This window comes from Pseudophryne corroboree, chromosome 7 (assembly GCF_028390025.1).
Source record: "Pseudophryne corroboree isolate aPseCor3 chromosome 7, aPseCor3.hap2, whole genome shotgun sequence".
Taxonomy (NCBI): domain Eukaryota; kingdom Metazoa; phylum Chordata; class Amphibia; order Anura; family Myobatrachidae; genus Pseudophryne; species Pseudophryne corroboree.
The window spans coordinates 422,700,645-422,715,477 of record NC_086450.1 but is presented as its reverse complement, the minus strand read 5'-3'; the positions used below and the strand labels follow the sequence as shown (position 1 = coordinate 422,715,477).

The 14,833-nt window shown below is 47.3% G+C and overlaps 1 protein-coding gene across 3 annotated transcripts in view; it reads left to right on the top strand.

The window, feature by feature from the left end:
• Positions 1-14,833, top strand: part of RGS11 (regulator of G protein signaling 11) — a 350,999-nt gene that overhangs the window by 136,677 nt on the left and 199,489 nt on the right. For all 3 annotated transcript variants that reach the window (XM_063934814.1, XM_063934815.1, XM_063934816.1), the window contains exon 4: positions 1,638-1,744. In XM_063934814.1, coding sequence (XP_063790884.1) covers positions 1,638-1,744 — 107 coding nt within the window. The remainder of the gene's footprint in view (positions 1-1,637; positions 1,745-14,833) is intronic.

Here is a 14,833-nt window from a genome sequence, read left to right as displayed (position 1 = left end):
CTGTTTCAAGATGGGTCTTCACTAAATCTTTCACAAATCATACAAATCTCAGTATACTGATGACATTTTCATTCTATTGGGTTGGGTATGAAATCCCATTAGTTGAGAGACTGACAGCAGAATCCTGATGGTCAGAATCCCGACTGATTAATGTAAGTATTTTCCCCTTACCCCTAATCCAACCCATAACCCACCACTCTCGCAGCCTATCCCTAACCTCAACCTCCCACTACCTAAGCCTAACGCTTCCTCCCACAGCCTAAGTGGAACCAATCCCCCCCACTGCAACCTAACCCTAATCTCCCCCACCCCCGCAGCCTAACCCTAACCTTTCCCCCTAGTGCCTAAACCCCTGTACTAACTTCCGCTATCCATCATGATTCTGACCTTCGGGATCCCGCTGTTGGTCTTCTGACTGTCGGGATCCCGACTGCCCGGATTTTGACCGCATCCCATTCTATATATCTGTCAAAATATAACTGTAAACTAAACTGATTTCTCAAAAGCTAGCAGTCTAATAACATTTTAGAAATAGTGATAGTCAGTGACATCATTAGGGAGATGTGGAGGTTGTAGATCGCACCGGGTGTCACCATTCAAGGAAGTGACACCAAAATACCATCTCCTCCTCAGTGACTGGGTGCCAGACGCTTCTCTGTGACGCTGTCACACAGCGCCCGGCTCTCGGCCCCTGAGGAAGAGCTGGCAGTGCGGGAAGAGTCTCTGGGGCCACTGGGCACACCCCCAGAGTAATGAAAGTGGGGGTGTGGATTTTCAGATGGGGTCTATTTGGTGCATTGGGTGACACTGACCCCAGTGACGCCCATGGTGGTCGTGAACGTAACTATACCGCATCCAGGCGCACTGGTAATGCCCAGCAATGTGCTAGTGATCAATAACCATAATGCCCAGTATTACGCCACAAATACCCAGTTATATTTCAGCTCTAGTATGCCACTGGACAATACTTAAGTTGCATCTTCTGTATTCATTAAATTGTATTGCCAAGCACAGCCCGAATGTTACTGTCTCACACCCCTTGTCATGATACCACGATAGCACTGCTGGCTCCTAATTGGTTGTTCATGTTTGTCAATCAAGTGTTTGCTTTCATTTTCTAAATTGTACTTGAAAATAGACAGCTAAAATCTGATTGAACTACACCACATTTTCCAAAATGTCCCCATTGTCCCTCATTATATCCAGCAAAAAATTGACCACTTTTAATGAGATCGTAACAGCAGCTTCCCATCAATGCAGCCGAATTTTACAGAACTAGTGGGTCTCATTCATCAGGGGTGTATCAGGGCAATTCCCTGTTCTGCAGATCGAGGGTTAGCGGATCGGGGAAAGCCAACATGTTGGAAACCCTTGATTCGCCACTTCTGTCCCAAAAAGATCTAGATCAGTGAGCCTGGTATTTTAATATGCAGTTTTTTGCTGATCATCTATGTTTGTCGATCAGCATATTTGATGGGCGGATCGGAGTGGTGATGTCATAATGGGGTATTGGCCCGTACATGTATGGGCCTCATCAGTTATTAATATTTGTCACTATAACTGTTTTTTTTAAATCTTTTTTTAAGTTAATTCAACGTTAATAAAACAACTTCTTAGAACTGGTTTTTGTTTCCTAGAGTCTCTACATCTCGGGAACTTACTTGTCAAGTATGGCTATATCTACCCACTGAAGGACCCCAGAAATCTTGTCCTAAGAGCCGATGATTCTCCGTACAGATTTCAGGTAACTCTCACCTGGCAGATGGTACATTATGTGGACAATCAGTCTGGATTTCTTTTCCATTAGTGTGTAGTTGTTGGCTAAGTGATACTCTATACAGAGAGTACTGTGTACTGAGCAGGTCTGTACAGCCTCTGCCATACAGCAATTCACAGATCTTCTTACGGCATGCATCGGGGGTTATTGTATTGTACACAGTATGACTCCATGTGGCCCTAGGCAAGATACCAGTTTGTTTCCCCTTTCCTCCTCCATCTGAAAACCCACCATTGGTTAGAGCTTATGTTGCCTAGTGGAACTGGCTCTATAATTGTACCGTTATTATGGTAACGCATAACCAGATGCTGTGTCTTTGCATGCATACGGTGGAACTGAGAAGCTGGCGGTGGGTGCCTTTGTACCAGTTATATTTGCATCTCTTGTTAGATCCCCTAAGTTAAGCAAACGTATGCGGTGGTCTGTGCACAGGTATAGCCACAAAAAGCAGATGTGGTTGTAACCTAACCAGTAACAGTCATTAACAATTCTGTCTTATGATGAGATACAGTACCTCTAAGACAAGGTAAGGTACTTATGAATCCGATGGTGCTCCGCAAATGTCAAAGATACAGTATAACTACACAGAGAGAAAAAACTAGACTCATTTGTTTGGGGGCCTTGGAACGCTGCTCCGACAGCGTTCGCATGCTGAAGCCATACTGCGCGTGCGCACGGTGTCTACATGTGCGAACGCCTCTGCCTGATTGACAGTCAGAGGTGTTTGCGGGGTGGGTGGGAGCATCGCGGCGGCATTGGGGGGTGGGGGCGTTTGCAGGGCAAGCAGCGGCGGCTGCATGACATCAGACGCAGCTGCTGCAACCCAAAACAAGGCTGCTCGCCATCTGCCTTAGCATCTAGCCTGCGTAGGCAGAGGACATCCCTAAACATGCGAGAGCATTGCCGTCCTGCGTTGCGCTTGCATGTTTTTGGGTGGAGGGCCCGGCATGCGTGGCGGACTTGCCCTGTGCTGGGTGTCCCCTGCATGTCAGGGCTGTAGGTGTGCGATTTCTCGTACATCTACAACCCATGGTGAATTAGGCCCTACATCAGTGAGGGATAAATATCCCGATGATACACCAGTCTATAGACGCTGCAGTGAGTGGCAATATCACGTGACAGACAGTATATATATACATTGCATAGTCCCTGTTAAAGGTTCTTACTCTGAAGTCATCATTTCAGTGTTAGCAAGATAAGGATATATCAGTCATATGTTATACAGTATATACCATTGACTTCACACATACCATGTGTTCTACAGTATGTAATGCAGCATCTGTTTTTCTCTATCTCCAATTATATATTGAGGAGTATCCTCCATTAAACCAGCTCATGCAAAATATCCAGATAAACAGCATGATGCTCATATAACAATGCATTATCAACATATTTGTTGGTATAACTGAGAGAAGTATGGAATTTGGTTATTGCTGTGTAAAAATCAGAAAGCTTATTTTGTGTGATAAGCAGCAATATTATTTGTGGCGGTAAGCAGCAATCAAATAAATCAGCAATTTTAAACCTAATGGCACACCTCTGCATGTATGAACCCAAAATGGCCACTTATCTTGATCAGCAACTGATGGGTCACAGGATGAGAAATAAATGCGGCTGGGTGACGGACACATCTGATAGTTTATGCAACTATTTTTTGACTTTGCTAACATTGCTCTGTCGGGGTTGTCTTTAAGGCCTGGGCTCCATGAATGGCCAAATCTGACAAAGATCAAGCCACCCTACTTGGCCCGTACTGAACCATGCAAGGCTGGCGGCCAGCTGTCTAATCTGCATGTGTTGTTGATGTACAGAAGTTGGAACAAAGGGTGATATATCAGAAAGTCAACAGTTAAAGCTTTCTTATTCTGCCCTCGGGGGTTACGCTTTGCGCTAACAAGGCAACAGGAACAGCTGCACAACTTCCTCCTTTGAACTCCCTACTGGTCCAGTAATGTAAACATAGCACAGTAACACTGAGGACTTATGTAATATATTATTTATATAGCTGAATTCCCAGGGAATTGTAAAGAAACCCATCACAATGTTTATATATGCTATAAACTGTGTGCATATACAGAATATCCAGTGTGAGGACTGCGGTTTATGGTGGTTATTCAGACCTGATCGTAGCAGCAAATTTGTTAGCAGTTGGGCAAAACTATGTGCACTGCAGGTGGGTACAGATGTAACATGTGCAGAGAGAGTTAGATTTGGGTGGGCTATTTTGTTTCTGTGCAGGGTAAATACTGGCTGCTTTATGTTTACACTGCAATTTAGATTTCAGTTTGAACACACCCCACCCAAATCTAACTCTCTCTGCACATGTTACATCTGCCCCCCCATGCAGTGCACATGGTTTTGCCCAACTGCTAACAAATTTGCTCGTTCGATCAGGTCTGAATTACCTCTATAATCTTATGATTTTCTTCATTAGTTCCCAACAAGAAACTGATCAGTTATAATATGTCCTTTCTGAAGCCACAATTCCCTGATGGGTCCTATGTGCCGTTATGACGGCCAAAGAGTTTGCTGACTTGCTGGAGCCAGGCTGCCAGCCCCAGTGAGGTGCCCTTTAATTTGGTTCCCAAGCAACTGATCGCTGTTGCATGGGATTCATCAATTAAAATGGTTATAGATTGTTTATGTTAGCAAGAGGAGAAGCGAAATTAGTAAGATGATAAAACAAGCGACCAAGGAAAGTTGGTGTACTGACCAGTTTACAACAGATATCAATCTAGACTTTCTAGTAATAGACTTATTATAGAGAGAACATTCTAGTGACCTGTGTACATTCCAGAAAGCATGCTAGTGACCTGTATACTTTACATGTTATGAGCCACGGCAGTGGCTCATTCCTGTTTTGCATTTTGGTTATGTATTTTATGTTATACTTCTGTTTCTGTTCCCCTTAGCTTTTATGGGGTGTCCGGAGTCCATCCATAAGGAGGGGGTACTGTTATGAACCACAAGCAGTGGTTCATTCCTGTTTGCTTTCTGTTTATGAATTTTATGTTATAGTGCTGTTTGCATGCCAGGATTTCTCTTGTACTGGTTTAGAAGACTCTTGTTGGCCGCCGGTGGTGAGGCTGTGTAACTGCAGCCTGTTTCTATGTGTTCAGCCTCACCTGTCAGATATTTGGTCATTAGGTGGTGAGTCTCTGTACTGCAGTCTGGCTCTTATCTGTGTACCTCACCTGCCTGTATTTTGACCATTACCTTGTGCCTGGCTTCCAGCCATCCTGATTGGGCGTGCTTCCCTTATTACCCAGCTAGCTCTGCAGTCCAGGGCTGGTGATAGAAGTTGTCATGATACTTGTATGTTCCTGTGAGAACCTGTCAGCTTCCTGTAAAGTTTGTATCCTGTGTCTGAAATATTCCTGATTGCAGCCAGTCCGTTCCTGTGTCCTGTGTCATGGGTTCTGGAGCCTAGTCCTGGAAATCTGTTCCAGCCTTCTGGTCCAGTGATCCTGTACCTTCAGCCTTGGGGTCCTGTTCCTTCTGCATACACCCTTCGTGGTGTCGTGAGTAGCGGCTTTGCTGCACAGTTTGGCTGAAGTCTTATATTCTTTATTTGTGTTTGCTTTGGTGTTTTCTGCGGAGGTTTCCGCCATTGCTGTTCTAGCCGAAATAAGATGGTGTCGTGTTTGGTGCCTGGACAGCGTCGCTTTTGTTACAGTTTGTCTTGGCGGCAGCGCCGCACATACATTTGTTGTAGTGTTCAGTAGTTTCCCCTATCTTTGTGTTTCTGTTTTAGTTAGAGGTTCCCCTTGTTCTCTCTCAGTCTCGGTTTACGCCTTGTCTCCAAATAAGACCGGGGGGCATCGGAGTTGGGCAGACCTAATCCGCCCTTCAAACGCGGCTGCCATGGGCTCAAGAAAACATAGTCTCGCAGGCGTAGACCGACCACGTGGGGGAGACAACAGAGTCAGGGTTTCCATTGGGGTTGCTGGTGAACTCAGTTCCAACTGCAGCATCACGTTCCTGTACTTGGAGCTTATCTACCCTGTCCCGTGAGTACCAAGTACAGTGAACGTAACACTACAACATGGAGAGCATTCTAGTGACCTGTATACAATAGAGGGAGAATGCTAGTGTGCAGAGTATTCTAGTGACTGATGCACAAAAAGCATTCTAGTGAATTATGGGGTCATTCCGAGTTGATCGTTCGCTAGCTATTTTTTGCAGCGCTGCGAACGGATAGTCGCCGCCTGTGGGGGGGTGTATTTTTGCTTTGCAAGTGTGCGAAGGCTTGTGCAGCCAAGCGGTACAAAAAAGTTTTGTGCAGTTTCTGAGTAGGTCTGAACTTACTCAACTGCTGCGATCACTTCAGCCTATTCTTGTCCGGAATTGACGTTAGACACCCGCCCTGCAAACGCTTGGACACGCCTGCGTTTTCCCAAACACTCCCTGAAAACGGTCAGTTGACACCCATAAACGCCTTCTTCCTGTCAATCTTCTTGCGATCGGCTGTGCGAATGGATTCTTCGTTAAATCACCCAGCACCGATCCGCTTTGTACCCTTACGACGCGCCTGCACATTGCGGTGCATATGCATGCGCAGTTTTGCAGAGTTTTGACCTGATCGCAGCGCTGTAAAAAATAGCTAGCGTGCGATCAGGTCGGAATAACTCCCTTTGTGCAATAGCATTCTACTGACCAGTTGACAATATAAAGCGTATAATAGTAACTGATAGAGTACATACTAGTGGCCAATGTCAAATACAGAGAGCATTCCAGTGACCTCTGTACAACACAGACTGCATTCTAGCACCTAATATACAAAAGAGACCGCTTTCTAGCATCTTCTATCCAATATAGAGAGCATTCTAGAAACCAACTTCAAATACAGAGAGCTTTTTAAGGCTTGATAGCTACTATATAGAGAACATTCTAGTGACCAATATTCAATTCAGGGATCATACTAGTAAACAATATACAATATTAAATAATTCTAGTATCTGAAATACAGTAAAGTAAATAAATGATGTCTGTAAGTGGTGTTTAATATAGATTTATAAGGACTGATAAACAATATTGGGGACCGTACACAATATACAATATACTGAGCATTCTAGTGACAGCTACACAATAGTGAGACCATCTTAGTGACTGAAATACAGTACAGAAAATATTCCAGTCACCAATATACAGTGCAGAAAGTACTTGGCTCAGTTTAATATATATTTTGCTGGGCAACTATAGAATAAGGGGGAGGGGTTGGGTATTGGATCCTGGCAGTCAGGATGCCAACGGTCAAAATACAGACATTGGCATCCCGACAGCCTTAAATCCCAACGGGGCGCTGAAGCACAGTACCCCTAATACTTACCCTCCCTCCCCGCAGCCTAACCCTAACCCCCACTTCCTAACCCTCCCCCCACAGCCTAACCCTCCACTCCCACCCCCCGAAGCCCAAGCCTAACTCTCCCCCTGCAACCTAAGACCCCCCCCCCCCCGCAGCCTAGCCCTAACTCTCCCCCTGCAACCTATACCCCCCCCCCCCCGCAGCCTAACACTCTGGCTGTCGGGATTCCATAATCAGCATTCTGTCAGCAGTCGGGATTCCGGCACTGGCATTCTGACTGCCGAATGCCGATATACCGTATTACGGGATATCAACTACATCTCTGGGGGAGGGGTGGTAGTCATGTGACCGCCGGTCGGCTGACCGACAGTCACATGACCTCCTCCGTGAGCCCGACGGCTCACTATCCCGATGGTCGGCATGCCGACCAACAGGGACTATTTCCACTCGTGGGTGTCCACGACACCCATAGAGTGGGAATAGAACCCGTGGCGACCGCAGGTCGCCACCGAGCCCGCAGCGTGGCGAGCGCAGCGAGCCCGCAAGGGGCTTGCTGCACTCGCCCCTCCCCGCCGGGATCCCGGCGTCGGTATGCTGCCGGGATCCCGGCGTCGGTAAGGTGACCGGCGGTCAGGAGACCGCCGGTCACCCGTACTACACCCCTGTGGGAGATGTGTCAAACCCTCTAAAGAGTGAAAAAGTGGACAAGTATAGACGTTGCCCATAGCAACCAATATATACCATTTTATAGAATGTACGTCATCAATACTAGCTGGAAGTTGGTTTCTATTTGCAACTTCTCCACGTCGCCACCATTTACAAGGTTTAATATATTTCCCTATTTACCTCGATTGGCCCTGACCTAATATGCAGGGCCGGCAACAGAAATCTTGGGGCCCGGTACACTGACATCTCTGTGCCCCCCCCCCCCCCCCCCCCCTCCCGGCCCAACCCCCCTTGCCCCCAGCATGCCGACACCGATATGCCTGGGCCGCCTGCCGGCATTCTGGCAGCCGGGATCCCGGCGTCGGTATGCTGACAGCCAGTATTCCGGCCGCCGGGATCCTATCTACGTCCACTACCACAGTACAGACATTCTGCTCTCATCTGACATGCTCATGCATGCATGCAGATGCATCCATATGTGCAGAATGCAGATGCATGCATAATGTGCAGAATGTGCCCGCCTGCATTCCGCCCCAAACCAATCCTAAAGCCCTATACATGATGCATGAAGTGATAAAAGCCTTACCAGCAGGCTGCAGCAGCAACACACTGACAGTGACACAGCCGCCGGCTCCACGGCGCTTTTGACCAGGCTCGCCTCCCCAAGTCCCGCTGCAGTACTGTGTCCCGGGCCGCTCCTGCTTGGCGCTCTGTCCGGCTCCTCACTCACACAGCAGAGACAGGGAGGCCGCGTGCGGTGAGACACTGGAGGGGCGGTCCGGACGAGCTTCCTGCTGTGTGACTGGTGCGCGGTGCAACGTCAGTACACTGCACAGCACACGGCACGGCCGGGGACTGGCTGAACGGATGGCAGGTGACCTGGGGGGGGGGGGGGGGCTGGGGGCACTGAAGAGTGAACACAGGACTCCGGAGGGCTGGGGGGGCGCGTGTGCTGAATTAAAAAAAAAAACGCAACCACACAGCGGGCGGCCAGCGGCTGCCGCGATGCCGGGAGCAATATATAATTATTTACACTGCCTGGACCTTGGGGCCCCTCACAACGACGGGGCCCGGGACGGGTGTCCCCTTTGACCCCCCCTGTCGCCGGGCCTGCTAATATGTGAAAGTTTAATTTGGAAGGAAAAACTCCATGGACTCCTGTACAATGTCATTATTTTGACTCTTTTTCACCGAGTTTTACAAATTCCTAGCGTCAAAACCGAAAGATGTGAAATTTCTGTAGAACTAGAGTAATAATGCCTCAGCCTCAGAGCTGATAGAGGTTATTGGCTATTACTACTAATGGTCTGTGGGAGGATTTATGCGGTGCTGCCAATTCTTCATTTTGGCACATTATTGACCAACCTTCCCTGCTTTCATTTCATGTGCATCCTCCAATTCAAAAATCAACATGTTTCCTGCCCCTGGGCAGCCTTTCTCATCGGATTTTCCAGAGAAGATTGAAGGATAATTGGACTTTTCGTATACCCTGGAGGATAAAGGCTGCAAATAGCATGTATTAGAATAGATTCAGAAATGAACTTCCAAAGCTGAGAAAGACAATTCTAGCTCTACTATCTATCTAAAAGTCAAGTTTTTTTTTTTTAATAAACGATAGCTGGAATTATTAATATCATTAAATGCATAGGCTTTGGATAATTTTTGGAAATGTGAATGCGATCAGTAGTTTCCTTTGAAACCTGTATAAAATTCCCATAGGATCATTTCAGCTACCATCAATGATGCAGGACAAGCATGTTGCAATACTGCAACTGGTATCGGGCAGTTGGTACAGCATGTTGCAATACTGCAGCTAGTATCGGACAGTTGGTACAGCACGTTGCAATACTGCAGCTGGTATCGGACAGTTGGTACAGCATGTTGCAATACTGCAGCTGGTATCGGACAGTTGGTACAGCACGTTGCAATACTGCAGCTGGTATCGGACAGTTGGTACAGCATGTTGCAATACTGCAGCTGGTATCGGACAGTTGGTACAGCACGTTGCAATACTGCAGCTGGTATCGGACAGTTGGTACAGCACGTTGCAATACTGCAGCTGGTATCGGGCAGCTGGTACAGCACGTTGCAATACTGGAGCTGGATTCGGGCAGCTGGTCCAGCACGTTTCAATACTGCAGCTGGTATCGGACAGCTGGTACAGCATGTTGCAATACTGCAGCTGGTATCGGGCAAGTGGTACAGCACGTTCCAATACTGCTGCTGGTATTGGGCAGTTGTTACAGCACATTGCAATACTACAGCTGGTATCGGGCAGTTGGTACAGCACGTTGCAATACTGCAGCTGGCATCAGGCAGTTGGTATAGCACGTTGCAATACTGCAGCTGGTATCGGGCAGTTGGTACAGCACGTTGCAATACTTCAGCTGGTATAGGGCAGTTGGTACAGCACATTTCAATACTGCAGCTGGTATCGGACAGTTGGTACAGCACATCGCAATACTGCAGCTGGTATCGGGCAGTTGGTCCAGCACGTTACAATACTGCAGCTGATATTGGGCAGCTGGTACAGCATGTTACAATACTGCAGCCGGTATCGGGCAAGTGGTACAGCACGTTCCAATACTGCAGCTGGTATCGGGCAGTTGTTACAGCACATTGCAATACTACAGCTGATATCGGGCAGTTGATACAGCAAGTTGCAATACTGCAGCTGCAATACTGGGCTGGTATCGGACAGTTGGTACAGAACGTTGCAATACTGCAGCTGGCATCAGGCATTTGGTACAGCACGTTGCAATACTACAGCTAGTATCGGACAATTGGTACAGAACATTGCAATACTGCAGCTGGTATCGGGCAGTTGGTACAGCACGTTGCAATACTGCAGTTGGTACAGCCCGTTGCAATACTGCAGCTGGTATCGGGCAGTTGGTACAGCATGTTGCAATACTGCAGCTGGTATCGGGCAGTTGGTACAGCATGTTGCAATACTGCAGCTGGTATCGGACAGTTGGTACAGCATGTTGCAATACTGCAGCTGGTATCGGACAGTTGGTACAGCACGTTGCAATACTGCAGCTGGTATCAGGCAGTTGGTACAGCATGTTGCAATACTGCAGCTGGTATCGGACAGTTGGTACAGCACGTGGCAATACTGCAGCTGGTATCGGGCAGCAATAGCTCCGCCCCAATCCTCCATCTGCAATCATCCTTATCATTGCACTGACTCCTACCTCATACTAAATGCGGGAGACACTCAATATCCCAGCGCTCTGCATACTGGCGCCGGGATACCGACAACTATTTTCCCTCTTAGGGTGTCCACGGAGGGAGAATAAATAGCGTGGCATGCATAGCGCGCCACCGTGCTTGCAGCGTGGCGAGCACAGCGAGCCCGCAAGGGGCTCTTTTGCGCTTGCCCTGCTGACGGCATTCTGCCGGTCGGGATCCCGGCACCGGTATATCGTAGTACACCCGCTAAGTACAGGAGAACCATCAGAGTTGGTGTACTAATTACTCAGGCCCAGGTCTGAGGGAGGGGCCCAGTGGGGTCCAGATCTGCGGCTCTTCTCCACAGCACAGCACATGGTGCTGTGTTCTGGGCTGCAGTGTGGCCAGGGAGGTGCTTACAATACTATTTTTCTGTATTTTTTCTAAGGGTGCATGGCCACGCCTCCTGTGGTTAGGCCACGCCCCTTGAAAAGTACAAGGAATTTGCAGAAGGCAGACATGGGGGCTCTCCTCTTGTTTTCAGTTCTATTTCCCCACTAACTCTCCATAGGTCGCAGAGATTGGGCACCCATTGGCGCTGCCCTTACCAGAGGCAGAAGTCTGGGAGGCAACGGAATCATCTGCCGCCAGGCTCCTGCTCTGAAGGGGGGCACCTCTCCTCCCATTCTGTGACACCATTGAATTAAGTTAATTGATAGCTGTCGCTGTCTCTTCAGTGGCCGACTTCCTCACTGGTCCCTGCACCTTACAAATCACACCCTCTTTATTATACTGAATATACACATTTTACAAGTATCACACCCAGGATTAGAAACCATGACCTATTACACTGGAAGCAGACACCTTACTGATGAAGCTGTTGCTCCTGTATAGGAAATATGAGAATTTTAACTATATGAAGATACTTCTCTGAAAATTACACGTACCTTCACATAGTTAGAATTCTAATGCTTCCTCTACAGGAGCAAATAGCTCCATCAGTAAAGTGTCTGCTGTCAGTGTAACAGGTCATGGGTTCTAATCCTGGGTATGACTGCTAAGAAATGTGTCATTTAAAATAAAAGACAAATGTATAAATACAGTATATACATTTTTTTTCAGAACACTCCATACACACACACACACACACACACACACACATACACACACACACACACACGCACGCACACATACATACATATATTTATCTTAATATAGGAAATAGGGGGGCACCAATATTTATCTTGCCTCCGGGCAACTGTGACGAACTTACGCCACTGGCCCTTACAATCACGCTTTACGCGTACTTACCTACCCTCCCTCATTCTGCAGGACACTCCCTGAAATAGAATCAATCTGCCTGACTCCCTGAATAGTCCAGCAATCTCCCCCCGATTGCACCTTAACCCCACTGTGCAGCTGTTTACATTTTTTTGGGGAAAAAATAAATCACAGATACATAAATTCAAATGGGAACATCAGTGCCATTTCCCTGCATTGGTTATAAGACACAATGGGGGTCATTCCGAGTTGATCGCTAGCTGAAAATGTTTGCTGCGCAGCGATGATGCAAAAAACGGCACTTCTGTGCATGTGTCGCAATGCGCAAGCGCGACGTACTTTCACAACGGCCGATGTAGTTTCACACAAGGTCTAGCGAAGCTTTTCAGTCGCACTGCTGGCTGCAGAGTGATTGACAGGAAGTGGGCGTTTCTGGGTGTCAACTGACCGTTTTCAGGGAGTGTTCGAAAAAAACGCAGGCGTGCCAGGAAAAACGCAGGCGTGGCTGGGCGAACGCAGGGCGTGTTAGTGACGTCAAAACAGGAACTGAATAGTCTGAAGTGATCGCAAGCGCTGAGTAGGTCTGAAGCTATTCTGAAAATGCACAACATTTTTTTGTAGCCGCTCTGCGATCCTTTCGTTCGTACTTCTGCTGAGCTAAAATACACTCCCAGTGGGCGGCGGCATAGCGTTTGCACGGCTGCTAAAAACAGCTAGCGAGCGAACAATTCAGAATGACCCCCAATGATCCCTATGGCTATATGCATTTTAAATAAAGTTTCTCGTGGCCACTTACAGTATATGGAGCCTCTTGTAAAGCACAATACACAAACAAATCCTGCAAAATCTGAGTCTTTTCTTCAACAAGTAGATCTCACTAACTTTGGGGCTTATTTACATTCGGATGTAAGTTATTTTTATGACACGGCTCTCAGATGTAGCAGTACACGTCCGCGCTGATAGCTGTTACTGTCACAATCTCCCTGTTTTGCTTTTTAAAAAGTAGACAAGTATGGGTTTACGGCAAAGAGTAAAGAACTGAAGAAGCGGTTAATGAGTCGGGTGCACAAGTCAATTTTGTTTGATTAATTATTATAATAAAACGTAGCTTTTATTGCTTATATTAAAATTAAGACAGTCCCTAATATAGGACACATACAGCAAAATATAGAGGTTAAAAAATGACACATACAACAAACATATAAGTGATAAAGAGTAAGAAAATAGTGTACTTAGGGGGTAATTCCAAGTTGATCGCAGCAGGAATTTTGTTAGCAGTTGGGCAAAACCATGGCCCTCATTCCGAGTTGTTCGCTCGTTATTTTCCTTCGCATCGGTGCGATTTTCCGCTAACTGCGCATGCGCAATGTTCGCACTGCGGCGGTGTCAAGTAAATTTGCTAAGAAGTTTGGTATTTTACTCACGGCATTACGAGGATTTTTCTTCGTTCTGGTGATCGGAGTGTGATTGACAGGAAGTGGGTGTTTCTGGGCGGAAACTGGCCGTTTTCTGGGAGTGTGCGGAAAAACGCTGCCGTTTCTGGGAAAAACGCGGGAGTGGCTGGAGAAACGGGGGAGTGCCTGGGCGAACGCTGGGTGTGTTTGTGACGTCAAACCAGGAACGAAACTGACTGAACTGATCGCAGTGGCAGAGTAAGTCTCGAGCTACTCAGAAACTGCTTAGAAATTTCTATTCGCAATTTTGCGAATCTTTCGTTCGCAATTCTGCTAAGCTAAGATTCACTCCCAGAGGGCGGCGGCTTAGCGTGTGCACTGCTGCAAAAAGCGACTAGCGAGCGAACAACTCGGAATGAGGGCCCATGTGCACTGCAGGGGAGGCAGATATAACATGTGCAGAGAGAGTTAGATTTGGGTGGGGTGTGTTCAATCTGCAATCTAATTTGCAGTGTAAAAATAAAGCAGCCAGTATTTACCGTGCACAGAAACAAAATAACCCACCCAAATCTTTCTGCACATGTTATATCTGCCCCCCCTGCAGTGCACATGGGCCCTCATTCCGAGTTGATCGCTCGCAAGGCGAATTTAGCAGAGTTGCTCACGCTAAGCCTACGCCTACTGGGAGTGTATCTTAGCTTCTTAAAATTGCGACCGATGTATTCGCAATATTGCGATTACAAACTACTTAGCAGTTTCAGAGTAGCTTCAGACTTACTCGGTATCTGCGATCAGTTCAGTGCTTGTCGTTCCTGGTTTGACGTCATAAACACACCCAGCGTTCGCCCAGACACTCCCCCGTTTCTCCGGCCACTCCTGCGTTTTTATCCACACGCCCCTAAAACGCCGTGTTTCCGCCCAGTAACACCCATTTCCTGTCAATCACACTACGATCGCCGGAGCGAAGAAAAAGCCGTGAGTAAAAATACTATCTTCATGGTAAAATTACTTGGCGCAGTCGCAGTGCGATTATTGCGCATGCGTACTAAGCGGAATTTCACTGCGATGCGATGAAAATTACCGAGCGAACGACTCGGAATGATGGCCATGGTTTTGCCCAATTGCTAACAAAATTCCTGCTGCGATCAACTTGGAATTACCCCCTTAGTTAATTAAAAGGTGGGCTCACCACAATGACTCCTGCAACTTTATGTTATTAATGTGTGTCATTTGAGC